At 40.3% G+C, this 19,058-nt stretch overlaps 2 protein-coding genes across 6 annotated transcripts in view; one reads left to right on the forward strand and one right to left on the reverse strand.

Moving 5' to 3' along the window:
- LOC311081665 (uncharacterized protein) overlaps positions 1-19,058 on the forward strand; it is a gene marked incomplete at its 3' end in the record, with an annotated part of 465,213 nt that overhangs the window by 415,228 nt on the left and 30,927 nt on the right. The window lies entirely within an intron of this gene.
- LOC311087692 (uncharacterized protein) overlaps positions 1-19,058 on the reverse strand; it is a 24,986-nt gene continuing 5,928 nt past the window's right edge. For 2 of the 5 annotated variants that reach the window (XM_084121091.1, XM_084121088.1), the window contains exons 6-12: positions 18,373-18,627; positions 18,061-18,247; positions 17,705-17,947; positions 17,435-17,606; positions 15,534-15,682; positions 15,015-15,276; positions 14,271-14,387 (exon numbers count right to left, since the gene is read on the reverse strand). In XM_084121091.1, coding sequence (XP_083977217.1) covers positions 15,059-15,276; positions 15,534-15,682; positions 17,435-17,606; positions 17,705-17,947; positions 18,061-18,247; positions 18,373-18,627 — 1,224 coding nt within the window. In that variant the 3' untranslated portion in view covers positions 14,271-14,387; positions 15,015-15,058. Of the gene's footprint in view, positions 147-14,270; positions 14,388-14,456; positions 15,277-15,533; positions 15,683-17,434; positions 17,607-17,704; positions 17,948-18,060; positions 18,248-18,372; positions 18,628-19,058 lie in introns of those variants that run through there. The other 3 variants (XM_084121092.1, XM_084121089.1, XM_084121090.1) reach the window with 2 other exon arrangements.

Consider the following 19,058-nt stretch of genomic DNA (forward strand, 5'->3'; position numbering starts at 1 on the left):
ATGGGAATATTCCAGGATTTGTTGGTAAACTGATGTGGGAGGAGCTTCACTGATGATGTAATTGCTGTGGGAGAAGCTTCACTGATGGTGTAATTGTTGTGGAAGGAGCTTCACTGATGAATAATTACAGTGTGGGAGGAGCTGATCTGCCAAAATCAAAAGAATATAAGTTACAGTTTGTTTTTTATGCTCATGGACAATATAATATAAATAGTGTATATTCTTTCCAATATAAATAATGGTAAGCTCAGTCAGTTGACACCAATGAAATGAGCTTTAAATGTCAATTAACAGGAGATCTGAAGACATCAGCATAATAAATGAGATGAAAACAGGAACTATTGTCATGAAATAAAAGTTTTTTCAGCAGATCTGTTAATATTGATGAGCCTCAGACTATCAACACTCATTCAACAAGCCATTCAGGATCATCAGCAGATCACCTCACTTTATTCTGAGTGTTTGCTGTTAGGAACAGAGTCAGGATATAAAAGCCTATAAAACAGCTCTATTGGAAGACAATACTGTTATTTCTCACAATTTTTTTTGTGGAAAATAACTTTGGTCCCCATGAGGAAAAGTTTATAAATCACACTAAATTATGTTTTTTGAAAATGTAAAAATTCAACAAAAAATTGTGTGATGGGAAGGTTTAGTGTAAGGGGAGTTAAAGGGATAGTTCACTTTGAAATTAATTTTTGATATGTTTTAGCTTACCTCAAGGGCATCCAAGATGTAGGTGTCTTTGTTTCCGCAGTAGTTTCAATTTTGATATTTTTAGGTCAAACCGTTCTTGTCTGTCAGTCATATAATGCAGGTCGATGGTCACTGTCTCAAAACACAAGCACAGAGTCCAAATTAAAACAATTCCCCGTCGTCCAAATGAAACAATTCCCCATCATAAGTACACATTGATGGCCTAAGACACGAAACGAGCGGTTTGTGTGAGAAAACGAACAGTATTTATATCGTTGTTATCTCTTGAAAACAGCACACGTCCAAATGATCTGACGGCGCGGGCGGGTATAGATATATACATAGATGTCGCCTTGGCTACTGCAGTTCATTGGAACGAAACTGTAGCTAAGCAACGTCTAGTGTATATACCCGCCCGATGTATACACTAGATGTCGCCTTCGCTACTGCAGTTCATTGGAACGAAACCGTAGCCAAGGCGACATCTATGTATATATCTATACCCGCCCGCGCCGTCAGATCATTTGGCCGTGTGCTGTTTTCAAGAGATAACAACGATATAAATACTGTTCGTTTTCTCACACAAACCGCTCGCTTCGTGTCTTAGGCCATCAATGTGTACTTATGATGGGGAATTGTTTCATTTGGACGATGGGGAATTGTTTTAATTTGGACTCTGTGCTTGTGTTTTGAGACAGTGACCATCGACCTGCATTATATGACTGACAGACAAGAACGGTTTGACCTAAAAATATCAAAATTAAAACTACTGCGGAAACAAAGACACCTACATCTTGGATGCCCTTGAGGTAAGCTAAAACATATCAAAAATTTATTTCAAAGTGAACTATCCCTTTAATATACAGTTTGTACAGTATTGAAACCATTATGTATATGCCCTCATAAAACATTAAAACACAAAGTGTGTGTACAAAAATAACATCACAATATCCAGAAATCAAATTTTTATTTATCGACATAGAACTTGTTAAATGCGATAGTTTTAGCCTCACATTTATTATAATACAATATGTGGTTAGTCCTGTGATTCTTCATGTTAGTGAATAAATACATAGTGTGTGTGTGTGTGTGTGTGTGTGTTGTCACACAGGGTGTGTGTGATGCGTCAGTGCAGTAATACTGGGAAAGTAGTGCCTGTAGTTTAGTAGATATTGCATGCTGCATGCTACTTCTGCTTGCTACATTCTGCTTACAGCTACTTCCACTGACTAGCCCTTGTGCAAGGGCAAAAAGAGGAGCAGAGTGCATAAGCCTCTCCTCCGTCAAGACTCCTACAGTGCCTCCTTGCGGCCACACACGGTAACTGGGCCTTAACGGACCCAGGCTGAACTGTAGGGGATCTCGGAGCAGCAGTTGGTCCCAGAGGCGCATTGAGCAGGCCCACCAAGCAGTGGACATGCCCTGGCACCCACAAACCACAGCCCCAGCTATGAGTAAATAGTCCCACTGCCTTGTGGGGTAGCCTATAGTGGCAAAGGCTAAGGGAGCACACCCTGAAAAAAAAGACAAGACCTCAACGTTGGAACAGGCGGAGGATGATGGCTGACTTAAGTGGAGAATCACAACGACTGGAAAGGCGGATGAAGGCTGCAGCAGTGATGGGTCCCCAGTCGTCTTGGACTCCATGCCACTGGATCCTGACCCAGACCTGCCAAGGACTGTGTGGTGGTTGTCTATGCACCAGCCTCCACACATTAAACAACGCCACGCACAGGCGTCCTCCACAAAAGGAATCCACCCTACCACCCCGGATAAAGTCCTATGGCGACCAGCAAGTGGCAACAGGGGCAGGTTTGGGCAGGCACTCCCCAGTCAGATTCAGCCATTGCAGCACACTCCCCTGAAGACCTCCAGAGCATCCTAAATGCCCTTGCCAAGGCATACAGAGCCCTGGGTTTGGCCTTGAATATCAAGAAAACTCAGGTTCTGTATCAACCACCACCCAACCAGCCATTACTCCAGCCCATCATCAAAGTGGATAACATCACTCTGGAAAACGTGGACCACTTCCCCTACCTTGGCAGCATTCTCTCTTCCAAAGCTGATATAGACTCTAAAGTTAACCATTGTCTGGGCTGTGCCAGTGGAGCCTATGCCAAACTCAGGACAAGAGTCTTTGATGGCCGAGACCTGAGGGCTCAAACCAAGGTCCTGGTTTACAGAGCTGTGATTCTCCCAACTCTACTGTATGGAGCGGAATCCTGGACCGCCTACAGCAGACACCTGAGAGCACTGGAATGATTCCATCAAAGAGCCCTCAGAAAAATCTTGAGGATCAGCTGGGAAGACAGACGTACAAACTCCAGCATTTTGGAGGAAACAAATATGCCCAGCATCACTACCACCATAATGCAGCACCAACTCTGATGGACAGTACATGTCATCCACATGCCCAACAACCGTCTCCCAAAGCAGATCCTGCACTCCCAGCTAAAAGAAGTGTAGCGGCACATGAAAACAATCCAAAGACCGCTAAGGAGTTGAGTGGAGGAATGACATTTGTGACACGTTTCCTTGAAAGCTTAAACGTTGTTTTATTTTGTACAGGTTTGCACGGTCAACAAAATATGTGCTCCAGCACTCACCCCATTCTTCCATGTGAACGCACACACACAACAGGTGTTTTAACCCACTTAATTAATGACACTCCCATTATCAGTTGGTCACATGACTTTGCAATTACATGGCTCCTACATACCAGCCACTAATTATTATAAATCAATAATTATATTAAATACACATAGGAGACATTTATAAATACAAGATCTCAAAGTACATAAAGAATATTTTTTACATCGATCATAAATGTTTGCACATCAATTCTTCAATACAGAGTCTTTGTAAAGTCCATAACAGAGTGTCGGCACAGAGTGAATTTACCATCGATGTAAGGTGAGAAGTATGTGGTGCGTCGATGTGATACGTGTAATAAGTCCATGTCTGTGTTAAAAGTAATTCCCTTTCAGGAAAAATTTCAAATATCCACCTCTTGCAGAAGGCAGATTTTCGTCACTGGTCTAATCAAACAGTTTGTCTTAGTCTGAAGTCTCACTTGACGAACAAAGCCTTGATTATCTGGAAATGTTTGAATCACTTTTCCAGTTATCCATGAATTACGTGGTGCTGAGTCATCGACCAAAAGCACAATATCACCCGGAACGAAGTTGCGAGATGGAGATGACCATTTTTGCCGCTCTTGCAGTTGAAGCAAGTATTCCTTTGTCCATCGTTTCCAGAACAGATCTGATATATATTGCACCTGTTTCCATCGACGACGAGCATATATATCCTCCTTTTGAAAGATCCCTGGTGGTAATGATGGAGTAGTCTTTAACAGCAGCAAATGATTGGGTGTCAGTGCTTCCAGATCATTGATGTCTGTAGACTCCTTAGTAATGGGACGTCCGTTAATAATGCCTTCAGCTTCGCATAGAACTGTATGAAGGCCTTCTTCATCAAGGTTTTGTGTTCTTAAGGTGGCATTAAGAACTTTTCTTACAGACCTAATCATTCTTTCCCATATGCCTCCGTGATGGGAACCGGTTGGGGGATTAAAAATCCACTTTATTCCCTTCTGTAGAAGCATGTTGTTGATCCGAGATTGGTTCCAGCTTTCAATAGCTTGCCTTAACTCGCGTTCCGCTCCAAGAAAATTTGTACCATTGTCAGATTGCATTTCCAAGACTTGTCCGCGTCTGGCGATAAATCGTCGCAGTGCATTAATAAAGGAATCAGTATCCAACGATTGTACAACTTCAATATGAATAGCACGAATGGCTAAGCATGTGAAGATAACTCCGTATCTCTTCACAATACTTCTCCTGCTCTTAATTTCAAAGGGTCCAAAACAATCGACTCCGACGAACGTAAATGGAGGTTTATCTGGAGAAACTCTATTCAAAGGTAGGTTTGCCATCTGTTGATGCCCTGGAGCTGCTTGCAAACGCTTGCAAATCACACACTTGGACAATATCTTCCTTATGGCTATACTGGCACCAGGTATCCAGTACCTCTGATGCAACCTTGACAGCATGTAGTTTCGACCACCATGACCCACCTCTCGATGTATGTGTCGAAGAATGATGTCTGAGATGTGAAAATCCTTAGCAAGTATAGCGGGATGTTTTGTCTCTTCGGGCATAACTGCCCTACTCAGACGTCCGCCAACTCTTAAAACACCATCTTCAAGGATAGGATTAAGCTTATAAATGTGACTGTTCTTTTTCACATTTTCTCCCTTTTGCAAGCTTGAGAGTTCATCTGAGTATTTTTTTCTTTGGCAGTGACGAATTATCGCTAATTCAGCTCTCTTTAGTTCTACCACAGAAAGCTCACTTCTGTCACATTGTGCCTTGATTTTCTCCATTTCCTCCTTCAAATGTTGTCTTTGTTGGTTCTCATCCATGCAAGATTGTATTAAAGACATACTCAGTGCTTTCCTCCTTTGACTTAGATTGAACAGCAACTGCTTAAATCTGAGGATCCAAGCCACTGACCTCTTCAAATGGATCCACGAGGAGAAGTACTGGATGAAGTATGTTGTAACATCCTTATTCTCTTCTATTTGTACAGCATTGACTGTGACACTCGCTTTTAACTCTGGATCATCTGGTGAACATTCCCCCTGGTCAATAGGATTAACTGGCCACTCCTGTTCAGGCAAAAGAAGAAACTTAGGTCCAAGCACCCAATTCTTGTTCTTCAGGAACGATTCCACTCTCAAACCTCTAGAAGCTATATCTGCTGGATTCATTGCAGTATTCACATACCGCCATTGTGATGATCGAGACACCTTAAGGATTTCCGAAACTCGGTTAGCAACAAAGGTACGGTACCTAGAGACTTCGTTTTTGATATATTTAAGTACAGAAGTACTGTCAGTCCAGAAGACAGAGTCTTGAAGGTCCATGCACAGTTCTAATCTCCACAATGAATCCATTCGACTTGCCAGTGTTGCAGCAATAAGTTCCATTCGAGGTATAGATACTATCTTCAAAGGAGCTACTCTAGCTTTCCCCATTACAAAGGCGACATGTGCTTGTGAGTCAACATTATGCAAAAGCAGATAAGAAACTACTCCATAACCATCTTCACTTGCGTCGGAAAAGTGGTGTAATTGTGCTGTGCTCACCTCTCTTAAATCCACTGGTTTAAAGCATCTATCGATTTTGAAGCTTTCCAATTCACGCAATCCATCCAACCACTTGATCCACTCCTGAGCATTTGAAGCAGGAATAATTTCATCCCAGCCTAATTTCTTCCTGCACAGATCTTGCAAGATCTTTTTTGCATATAGAATCACAGGAGACAGGATTCCTAAAGGATCATAGACAGAACTCATGGTAGCCAGGATCCCTCTTTTGGTCAGAGGTCTCTGCTGCAGCACAATCTTAAACTTGAAGGCATCAGATTGTATGCACCATTGAACTCCCAGGACTCTTTCCACTGGAAGTAAATCTTGTTCCAAATCCAAATCCTTCACATTTTTTGCTCTGAATTCCTCTGGGATTTTTGCCAAAACATTTCGATTATTACTCATCCATTTTGTCAATGAAAAACCTCCTTTCGCACAAATAGCAACAAGGTTATGATAAAGAGAAACGGCCTCTTCCTCTGAATTTACTGACAACAGACAGTCATCCACATAAAAACAATGCAAGATTGCTTCGGTAACTTCCTTGCTGAAGTCTTTGTTGTCTTCAGCACACCTTCTGAGGGCAAAATTGGCACAACTGGGTGATGAAGTAGCTCCAAAGAGATGCACAACCATACGATGCTCAACCATATTTCTAGTAAGGTCACCATCAGGCCACCAAAGAAATCTCAGCATATCTGCATCATCTTTTGGCACCCTCACCTGATGAAACATGGCTTCGATATCAGCTGTGATCACAACTCTTTCCTTCCTGAATCTGGATATCACTCCGATCAATGAACTGGTGAGATCCGGACCCTGTAACAGTTGGGTATTTAAAGATATACCTCGAAATGTAGCACCACAATCAAAGACAACCCGAAGCTTTCCCTTTCGTGGGTGATGGACACCGTGATGGGGTATATACCATACCTTCCCGTCGCTACGTCTTAAATCCTCCTTTGGCACTCTTTCTGCATAACCTTTAGAGATAAGGTCTTTCATGAAAACAGAATATTCAGAATGAAATGAAACATCCTTTTTCAACCTTTTCTTTAGGTTCAGAGCACGCTGTTCAGCAATTGTCCTGTTGTCTGGCATACAAACATTTTTATTCCTCAAAGGTAAGCCAATAGTATAATGACCGTTTACAAGCTTTAATGAGTTTGTTACCATCTCAATGAATTTGTGATCTTCTCTTGAAAACCCAACTTGTTCGTTTTTGTTACACTCAGGAAAATCAACCTTGAATTGTTGCTGCCAAAGCTCTCCCAAGTTTGAAATTGAAATCCGGTTGACCGTAACATCAGGACACTCAAAGGCAGACTGATCACCACCATCTCCTCTTAATGGACCATTTACTGTCCATCCCAACCTGGTTTTTATTGCATATGGTCCGTTGTTGACACTGCAGATCACTTGAATCGGCTCCATAACCCTTGGGGCATTGATTCCTATAAGCAGTTCAACATCAGAGTCAATTTCAGGTAGAGACACACATTTCAGATGTGGCCATCCCTGCAGATCCTTTTGTCTTGGGATGTTTCCACTGTTCACGGGCATAGTATTTTGAGTATAAGCATCAGGCAACTCCCAAAAGTCATCTTTGTTCAAACCAGACACCTCTAATCCAGAAACAACATGGGTAGTTGTGACTTTCTCCTGCCCCATAGTACGCAAGAGAATATTAGTCTTTTTACCTGAAAGACCAAGTCTGTTCATCAATGCTGGTGTACAAAATACTGCAGAGCTACCTTGATCCAGAAAAGCGTAAGTAATCACAGTCTTATTGCCTTTTCTAGATTTCACTTGCACAGGAACTATGGAAAGTTTACATTCAACTTCACCAGCCCCAATAAATCCACTGGACTCAACAGATTCTGGAGCACTGCCCATTACAGTGTCTGTTTGTCTCCTGACAGGTTTTAAATCGGTCTCCTTGGCTCTTGGGTAAATGTGAAGTATACTAGGGTGTTTAAGATTACACACTTTGCATGAAAGGCGATTTCTACAATCTCTACTGATGTGCCCTATGCACATACAGCCAAAACAAACGCCATTCTCCTTTAAGAATGCAATCTTCTCACCATGACTCCTCTTTTCCAATAGAGGGCACAACTCCAGGGCATGTTCACATCTGCAAAACAAACAATTCTTGTTGTTGGGTACAACTATTTCCTTTTTGTTGGTTCCAATTTCTAATTTCCTTTCCATTGCTGTAACGGTAGTAGCAAAACTGCTTCTTTTAGATTTAAGATAAGACTGAGGCTTGCTTTTGCTCAACAATTTACTACCTGTAAATACTGGACCATCCTGTATGTCTCCGAAAACTGGATCAGTCATTATCTTTACTTGTCTTTCAACGAAGTTAACAATGTCGCTGAAGGTAGCTCTTTGTTGGACAGCTTCTTGCAATTCACAAACTTCAGATCTCCATTTTTCCCTCAATTTGAATGGTAATTTCTTCACCACTGTCAACATATTCGAGGGTGTATCCAACTCGTGAAAATACTGAATATCTTCCATGGAGTTACAACAGCTTCTTAAGAACAGACTATAATCCTGTAAAGCTCTGACATCTTCACTTTTGATACTCGCCCATGAAAGAGCCTTTTCCATATAGGTAGATGCAATTATATACTGGTCACCAAAATGCTTTTGTAATAAACCTTTGGCTCTTAAATACCCACAGTCGGCAGGCATATGCTGGCAACTTTTTATAATCTCCTTTGGATGACCCCTGGTATATTGTTCAAGAAAGTATAAGCGATCGCTAGGGCTTTCAGTTTTACGCTCCACACAACTTTCGAAGGATTTCATAAAGGCGTGATATTGCAGAGGGTTTCCATCAAACACTTGAATTTCCCTTTTTGGTAAAGATGACAAACACTGTTGTTGAATCAGTAACGATGTTATTTCATTTTGTTTATCCAAAATATGGAGAACTTGATCGCTATTTCCTGGACCAGTATTCACAGAACCACTTGGATTTGTTTTACTTAATTTTGATATGTTCTGGGAATAAATTGTGTTAGAAACATTCCCCTTTGGCTTGGCACCTTCATTGCCACCACCCGTAGAAGAAACAATTTGTTGTGTCTCAGCTCTAGGAGTAAATGAATTTGCATTGGCATTGAGAGTCTGTGTTACCGGTTGTCCTTTATCAAAGTAGGAATTCATTCCATCAGAACGATGAGTCATGTCACTTTTACCATGCACACTAGAACCTTTAAGCACTTTCACTTTTGCCATAGTTGCAGCAATCTCCATTCGCAACTCAAAATCCTCTTTCTGTTTCCTTAAGTTCTGTTCCTTTTCTTCAATTGAGTGTTTTTCCTTCATTAAATTTTGACGTACCAACAAAGCTGCGATATCAGCCTCTGCCTTAATGCGAGCTGAAGAAGTTGTTGATGTGGTTGAACGTCTTGTGGCAGCGCTACGTTGACTTGATCCTTTACTTCCAACATTAGAAATACTGTCACTTGGGTTTATATCGTCTTGATTCTGCATGGAAATTTGATACACTTTCTGGGTTTTTGGATCATTCGAAGTGCATTCCGCTGTTTTCAACTGTTGATCCTGGTTATCATCACTTGACTTCTCACTTCCATTTATCCATTTATTGGTCTCTTTTATAAATTCATCACTGTGTTTATAGATGTTTGAAAACCACTCATTTTGTTTGATTTGCTCATCAATAGGCAATAATGGGATCACTGTATCATGAAGCTTGACTGTCTCTTTAAAAGTTTGCACCAAAGTTTCAAGTTCAGACTGTACGGCTGAAACGTTCTCATTTTTCAGCATGAGTTCTTTGATGGTTGGTATAGAACTTTTAATCACATTTACATTTCTTTTTCGTTCTTTCTGAAGTTGCTCAAGTTTATAAGTCAAAGCCTTTGCTGTGAGGTGAACTTTTCTTTTACATTTGTCCTGTTCAAGTTCAACATCTGCACCAGTTTCAATTTCACTCATGACTGAAGCACGCACACAGCGCGTCTAAATACGACACGCCTAGACACCTCCCAAAACAAGCGAACACAATCCAAAACAACGCATATCAATGGATGCCTCAATTCCAATAGATTCGCAAAAGCCCAGCAGTCTAACCAACGATTCATCAAACACAACGACCGCGCTGCATAAATCGTAAACAAACTGCAAACTGCCAAACCACTTCGAATCATCCGCGATTCATCAAACACAACAACCGCCCTGTATAAATCGTAAACAAACTGCCAAACCATTTCGAATCATCCGCGAACACAAGCAAATTCGTAAGAACCCAATGTCTTACCAGTTCAACTGCAGCAAACATATCCGAAGTTATCGGTCCTGTTGCTTTGAACGTCCAATTGTTTGATGATTGTTAGCAGCAAACATATCCAAAGACGTCCTGTTGCTTTGGAAGTCCAATTGTGTGAATCTCCTTCAGTCAGCGCTGCGCAGCCTGCATTTCCTTTCCTTCCAGTCAAAGCGTGAGGGCCTGTTCCTTGAATCCAACGTAGACGCTTTCACGTTCTCAAACAAACAATTTTGTTGACTAACTTGTAGCGGCACATGAAAACAATCCAAAGACCGCTAAGGAGTTGAGTGGAGGAATGACATTTGTGACACGTTTCCTTGAAAGCTTAAACGTTGTTTTGTACAGGTTTGCACGGTCAACAAAATATGTGCTCCAGCACTCACCCCATTCTTCCATGTGAACGCACACACACAACAGGTGTTTTAACCCACTTAATTAATGACACTCCCATTATCAGTTGGTCACATGACTTTGCAATTACATGGCTCCTACAGAAGGACAGCGTGCCCCTGGTGGGCCAAAGAAACGCTTTAAGGACAATATCAAGACCAGCCTGAAAAAGTTTAACATCACGTCCACGACTGGGAGAATCTCACATTTAACAGGGACTACTGGAGAAAAGCAGTGCAGGAAGGTGCAGCACACCACGAAACAGAACTCCGCCGTGCCGCAGATGCAGAGCGACAACACCGCAAGGACAAAGAGAGAAAGGCTCCACCACCATACACCACCTCAACCTTTCAATGCCCACATTGCAGCAGAATCTGAGGATCACAGATCGGCCTTTACAGCCACATGAGGATCCACAAATAAGGCGACCCGACAGAGAGGACAGTCAAATTCGTCTTGAGTGACCGCCGAAGAAGAAGAAGAAGAAGAAGAGATCTGTTATTAGTATTTGTGAGTTCTAAGGGTTTGGTAGAACGTTTGTTATGCGTGCAAGAAGTTCTTGATCCTAAACCACCCTTTTTCTTTTCTTTTTTTCTCATTAAATCCAAAGATGTTCATCAGTGACATATCAAGAGCAGAGATGCTCAAGGCTCAGGATTAATCAAACTAATTTAAACGATTCAGTAAAATGTCATTACATTCAACAACCCATCCCATACTTGAAGTCCCCCTGTGGTAGGGGTGTGCGATATTGCGATTTTTGATCGTGGACAATTAAAATGTCTCCACGATATGCTTTAGAAGAAATATCGTAGTATCGTGTTACAGTGCATTCCATCAGTTGCAGTTCTGGCGACTCCATCTCAACATACTGTATACCGCGACATACATACACATCACACATTAATGCAGAGGTACGGGACACTGTAATTCACAAAAGTTCATTATTTGTATGTGCTTTAAAGCCTTGCCAGTTAAACATTCCATTTGCGTGCTGATGCGCTGTTCTAACGTGCGCCTTTCTGAGTACAAACACCCGAAGCTCAGGAACTAATAGCCTTTTAAACAGCACCTGGACACTGGACTAAGTTATCTTTCGAGTCTCGTTGCTCTAATTCTGTCAAATACACACAAGGTTTACGTAAACAGAATTGGTTATGTCTAAAGTGGAAGCAAACATTTTTAGAGGAAATATGGTGATAGTTCAATTTGTTCAATAGTTCAATAATGACTGTTTCCATTTTTTGGGGAACAATCCTCTTTAAAGTGGTGGTTGATACTGATTTCACTTTTTTAACTTTAGTGTGTAATGTTGATGTTTGAGCATAAACAACATCTGCCAAGTCACGATGCTCAAAGTTTGGCAGCAATAAATAACATAGAATAAAACATTTTTACACTTTATAGTCACAGATCAAACAGCCATCATGGTTGTTATATTAAGTATGAAAACACTGTGCATAAATGCATATGAGAGAATGGACTGCTGAATATTATTATTGCAACACACAAGCTGAAAAACAGAATATGGTCTAAATTGTTCAGATAACTTTTCTCTACGATTGTTTATAATATAGAATTGACAACTCAAATGTATGTGATTATCTTTAGTCACACTATGAATTAAACTGTAAATAAGATAAACAAATGTGTCTCCCACAATGATCATTAAGAAGTATGAATACACAACTAGTAGATGAATGTGTAGAAATTACATTTGTGCTGATCAAATTGTCACAGTTCGAAAAAGACCCAAGAGCAAAAGCTGGTTAATGATTTATTGAAATAAAAGAATGAAATGCAACACAGGCTGTCTGCCGATCTCCGTCCGTCTTGGCGGACGCAGAATAGGTAACCGTTATCCAGGACCAGGCAGTAACCAGGCAGGATGAAAGGCACAGGTAGAAGCGGTCAGGTAGTGTATGCTGGAAAAGACTGAAAACGGACTAGGGATGGGACGGTATGGAAATTTAATATCACGATTATAGTGACCAAAATCATCACAATTATCAATAATATCACGGTTTTGTTAAAACGAGATGAAAGTGTTTAAAAAGAGTTGATGCTCACACTTAAGACATTTTTACATGTTTTATATTTGAAAATCAACAAACAACAACTAAAACAAGCAGCTCTATACACTTTTTAAGGCATTTCCTTCCTTATAATGACGGTTGTCAATAGCAACGCATTATAACACAGCGCACATCCATTGTAACGGCCACCTAGTGTTAAGTAGTGTTCATGACATGAATTTTGATGTGCCTTTAAGATAACTTCTTTTATGGCGTACGTTATTGTATGCATGCTGTTTTTATGTGAGCGCGCACGCACGCACATTGAGAGTGAGAATGCTCGCGCAAAGAGGAAGATGACCGCTCTACTGCTCTTTGATTTGTCGCGTGTTTTAGAGTGTTTTCTTTTCCCTTTTAACATTCGCTCTTCGACATGTATGAAGAGTGTGCTTAACTGAGAGAAAACATCTATAAAAGTCTCGTTGAACTACCAGTTCATTTGCACTGTCATGTATTCTTCATCTGGGCAGACTTCAAACTCTCTGACAGACGTTACAACATGTATCACAACGGACGCGCTTTCTCGTTTCATTCAAATAGGCTACAACTTGCCGTCTTGCGTCTCCGTTTTTAATTGTATTGAAAATTAAATCAGAGTTGATTTATTGTTTACAGAGTTTGATAATATTGTTGTGATCATTTTGTCTGAACGATTGTTTTGTACGCTGTAATAATGGATTTATAAACAGATAAGATTTAAAACATTTATCTCAATTCAATGTCCCCGTAATTATGTGGTAAAACGTGTATAATGAATAAATTATTATCCCTTAAATGTCACTCTTAATAGTCTTGTTTGAACTTTGTTTATTATTTGTCTTTGGCTAAGCCTGCTGCGAACTTTTCTTTGCGGAAGCTTCACGTTTAGGCTATTTCAAGTGATTGATATAAAATAATTCAACTTAAAACAACATTTTATGCCCAATTATTGCCCAGACGTAGTTTTGGTATTAAGGTCAAAGTTAACTTGCCTTGCATTCGCTATACAACAGTCGGTGATGGTCACACAAGACGACTCGGCAGATCTGAAGTTTCCCCCTATTGCAGCGACTTCTTGTGCATGTTCTGCTGACATGGTGACCATCCTCGATTAAGTTTCCCTCAGGACTTTTGTTAAAGCCAAAATATGACCACACCTCAGAATTGATTATTTTAAAAGACTGAAAAATCTCCCGAGCACGGTCACTGCCTTCCGCAATTCCTTCTTGAATAAAAAATAACATTGCGCGCTGCCGCTGCGCCTGCATCAGACTGTTGCTGGCTGAACAGGATATAAAATCACGATAATCAAACACGGTTTTAATGATAATTAAATTTTAAACGATATTACTAACCGTCAGTACATTTTATCGTGGTTTATCGTGAACCCGGTAATCGTCCCATCCCTAAAACGGACATGAACGAACAAACAATAAACCGACAAAGAGGGGAAAAGAACACTAGATCTAAATAGCCAGAAAATTAGGGCAAATGGGAAACAGGTGTGAGAAGAGCAGGAGAGAGAACGCTGATTGAGAATGAGTTCAGCTGTGCGAAAGTGCACATGAAAGAGAGAGAAGAGAAACAAGCAGAGGAATCAAACTAAACTCCTGACACAAATGCCATGTGTGTTTTTCAAAAACTGGTAAGGACACAAGAACCAAGTCACATTATTTATGCAATCAAATCACGAAATGATGTTTATTAATGTATACATGAATGATTTGAGGCAGACTGCAGGTTGATGAATCAAACGGTCATATTCTGGGGTCCCGTTTTGTTAGACCTGACCAAACAGGAGAGGAAAAATAAGCCCAAGGGTGTTTTTGTTGTACAAAGACACCAGATATTGATATCAACTTCACAATGTCAGTTTTTATTGCAATTATCAGACAGAAGACCACCGACCCAAAACAAACCTATAAATATAATTGTATCATGTGACATGACATTTTGTTTTCATCTTGTCATTACAGTCGTGCTCGCTACCTGGCCTACAGATGTTTTGTTGTGCTGGTGCTGGGAATACTTGGGAAAGCACAACAGGGTAGTCATACCTTCTTGTGTTGTGCTCTGTATTCACCAGGAGTACCAGGATGAAGATGGGGAGTACGCAGGCTTTAAACCTCCCATTTAAATGTAAAAAATCTTTATATTGTACTTGTTTGGTGATGTGCTATGTACACAATTATTCAATACACTTAATACATTTCATAGACATTTTGGACAGCTGTCAATCAGTTTTTGAGTAATACGTCACAACTTACTGTCAAACCTGGACTATCATGTCCATATATATTGTGCAACAAGTCGATAATGTAATTATTGTGAAAGACCTAATGTACTTTATATATTACCAAAATAACAAAATTGAGTAAGGGCACGAATAGTATGGTGGAGAATGGTGACTTACATGTTGGCAGAATACAGCTGATTGATTAAAAAGGGATTGTGGACTTAGATGGGTGTTGGATCACTGTGTGTTAGAGCTGTTCCCTCACAACCTGGACAGCTGAACCTGGACACATGGCTAGGAATTGCGTCGGATTTCCCAGGTTGCTCATACTGTGAACACAGGAATCCAGGAACAGCCACTGCTTTCATATCAGCCACATAGGGTGCAGGGTCCTGGATCACCTCATTAAAGAGGATGTCCGTAAGCTCAGTCACATATTCTAAAACACAGGCGAGAACACAAAGCATATAGTTTGAGTCATTCATATGGTCTCTGTTAACAATCTGATTTGACAAAACTTCTTTTAAAAAGTTACTGCAATAGAAATTGTGTTTTTACTGCTTGTCAAACTGGCAAATGTGCTACACCTTGTCACTCAAGTGGTGCCAAAATCTTGCCAGCGGGGTAAATGCATTAATGCAGAATAATGTATATGTTAGTATGGAGATCGCAAAAGACAACTGAGAATGAACTAACCAGTAGAATATTTGGTCTTCGGCATGGACACCACATGTTCCCCTCTTTTGGCCTTGGGAAATTTAATTTTGAACTGCAGTTCTCCGGCTGCAGTCCTCGCTTGGGTATGGCCAGACTTTTCATTGAAATGCAATGCAGCCAGGTACAGTCTGAAATGAGGATTTGTATGGTATTACTCCAACATAATGACGCCATGGCCACAATGCCCCTCTCTCTACCTGTGTGGCTGCTCTAACAGGGTTTCTGCAGTTATCTTCAAATTAAATGTAATGCTTTTTAATGCCTTTTTTATTTTTAATGCCATACATGACCCAAGACTAACCACAGAGATATATATATATATATATATATATATATATATATATATATATATATGTGTGTATGTGTATGTATGTATATGAAGAGTTCAGATGCAAAAGCCTCTAAGTGTCATCTGAAGTTTTCTTCTAGAATGATCATTTTTATCAAGCTTCACGTTCAATCTGACTCCTCCTTCTTTGCAGAATGTGAAAGAACGTGTTATCAGTTTCAGGAAAATCTGTGATATTGATCTTGATCTCCTTAGTTATACTATGGGTGATTTACCAGTTGCAGCCTCTATTGACCAGTATAATGTTGCTCTTACATCTATTCTGGATGAGTTTGCTCCTCTGAAAAAAACGTGTTGTGTCTTTTAAGAGATCGTCTCCCTGGTACACATCTGAGTTGCGCAAATTGAAGGCGTTAGGCAGGCAGATAGAGCGGAAATATAAAAAATCTGGTCTAACAGTTCATAGATTAATATTTAATCAGCATCAGATTGAGTATCATAATGCTCTCAAAGCTGCAAAAGTGGCATATTATTCTACTATTCTACTATTATTAGTAGCAACATTCTGTTTAGAACAGTCAATAATCTAATCAAACCTCAGAGTGACTTTAACTGTTCCACCATTGAGCAGTGTAATGCATTTCTCAATTATTTTTCAACTAAAATTGAGAATATCCATAACGCTATTGCTTGTGAGGTTGCTCCTGAGGTTGTTGAGTTGCATCCTCCTAATCTCTCTGGTCTTGTTTTTTCAAGTTTCAGTGCTGTTGACTCTAATTTTATTTCTAAACTTGTCTTGTCTATGAACTCTACTACTTGCATACCTGATCCACTCCCTACGACTGTTTTGAAAAAATGTCTGCCTGTCATTTTACCCCACATCACTACCATTGTAAAAGCCTCACTCATTACAGGGAATGTCTCTTCTGCTCTAAAAATGGCTGCAGTTACGCCAGTTCTTAAAAAAAGCTGGTAGCGATATCACTGACATGTCTAATTATCGACCCATTTCTAATTTACCCTTCCTGGCAAAAGTGCTTGAGCGTGTGGTTGTTGGGAAACTTCATACTCATCTCCGTACGAATAGCCTAATAGTAGGGCTGGGCAATATATTGCATGACATTGTTAGGCGCATCTCGTCAGTAAAGCTGTTTCCTTGATTAGTAGTAAATCGCCTTCACCTGCTTTCAGATGGAGCGGCATTTACTACAAAGAGCCGTAGTTACATCTGAACTCTTCATATTTAATAAATACTTGTTTAATGGCATCTTTATGTGAATGAAGGTCAGTATCACTGATACTAATACAGCTATTGATGTCTGGATAAAATTTTTCAAAACTATAATCAATTTTTAATGCCTGTAGGATTCAAATTTAATGCTTTTAAAGCCATTTAATTGCCTTAATTTTCGCAAAATCCATTTAATGCCTTTTAATGCCCCCCGGAAACTCTGTCTAATCTGTTAACATGGACGCCAAAATGAAAAGCTTCTGCTGCGCACACATGCCGCTCATGTAGACAGTGTGGCTTGGCCGTTGGTAAAGTGCTGTTACTATACAATATTGACAACATGATTACTATACAATTTACCTGCAAAGCATCCCCAAGTATGAGAAGGCCACGTTTTTTGGTGCGAACCGCAGAATCACACTGTGGAACCCCTCCAAGGCAGATGTTTGGTGGAGAGGGCTCAGCTTTTTCACATCACCAAGAACACGCTTGTTCATCAGCACCTTCTCCAGCTTGTAGATGGCCTTTGTTGCTAGAGGAGGACAGAGAATAACCAATACATAAAATGAGTGCAGAGCAGCTGAGAGTATACTACAGGATTAGCATAACTGCTATTGAATAGTGGCGTACCGGGCTTCAGCCACTTGTTTTTGTCAGTGGAAGGAGGGTGGAGGCACTTGGGGAAGAGTGGATTTTCATGGACATGCACATTCTGGATGTGGTTAAGAAGAGAGGTCCATTTTGCCACTGTTTCCTCTCCATTTGATGAACCAGATGCGGACCAGTAGAGGTGATTTTTTATGCTCTTTCGCCATATTTTGACCTTGTTGCAGTCTTTCTCCTTGGACATGGCATTCATCTTCTTGGTGAGTGCTGAGAACAGTTTAAAAATATGTAATACATTTATTCTACACTGGGTGTTAATGGTTCACAGGATTAGCTGCACGAAAAATAATCAATAAACTACATTTTCAGAATTATCCTACCTTTACATAAATGCCATACATCACAAAAGTGGTCAATGTCTGGTTTCTGTTCCCGGACAAACTTTTGAACCTGGGTGTGTCGGTCTGTCACCAGGGAAGCTACTTTGACACCAGATTTTTCGAGAAATTCCAGACTCCGGATGAGCCCTTCCTTTTCCATACGTACACTGCTTCCCACTTCATTGCTCTGTGTATCATAAACAGACATAACATTTCTTTAAATACAGACTTCTAAAGTCTGAACTTTAATTAATTTCTCAAAATGCCCCAAGAGTTTCCCAGGCAAATACTTGGTTTTTATAATCTATTTACCTGTACAAGCTGGATATCAACAATTTTGTTTGTGCTGAGATCCATCATGGAGTATGAGCCATACTTTGTGCAATGGCCTGGACTGTCAACTCTCATATCACCACCAAGAGATACAGTTTCGCACTGTTTTAGTCCCTCAAGCAGGTCGCTCTGGTGTGATCGCCATTTATGCAGCACAGAAGGCAGAATGTAGTTGCGCACATGATTCCGATGTGTCATTCTGCTGATGGTTCTCACATGCATTGCATTGAGCACCTGCAAAGTAAAATTCGTCAGTTTGGTTTGAAATGTGCTGGGGACAAAGACGCATTTGGCAGTGCATTTTCGGAAGTGCTGGGTACAATGACACATTCATTTTTCTTTCTCTTTCGCGCAGGTCATGTTTTGAAAGACGATGTCCTGTAGCTTACTAATGTAAATAAATAAAAATGTACACAAAAATGTGGTGATGTCCGACTCATTTTATAAAGAAGAAAGCATTAGACATATGACCCACTATTCTGCTTCATAAGTACCATGTTGACAATATGACATGACAAGGTTTAATGTACCTAAACAATGATTACACCAAATTTCTCTCTCATATTGCTCCTCATAACCACTGAAAACGGTCAAAAAAATCAAACCAAAAGTCAAATTATTATGGACGTAATCTGACATTAAGCGTTTCTGCTTCATTAGAGCCT

The sequence above is a fragment of the Abramis brama genome (assembly GCF_963993115.1).
Source record: "Abramis brama genome assembly, chromosome: 1".
Classification (NCBI taxonomy): domain Eukaryota; kingdom Metazoa; phylum Chordata; class Actinopteri; order Cypriniformes; family Leuciscidae; genus Abramis; species Abramis brama.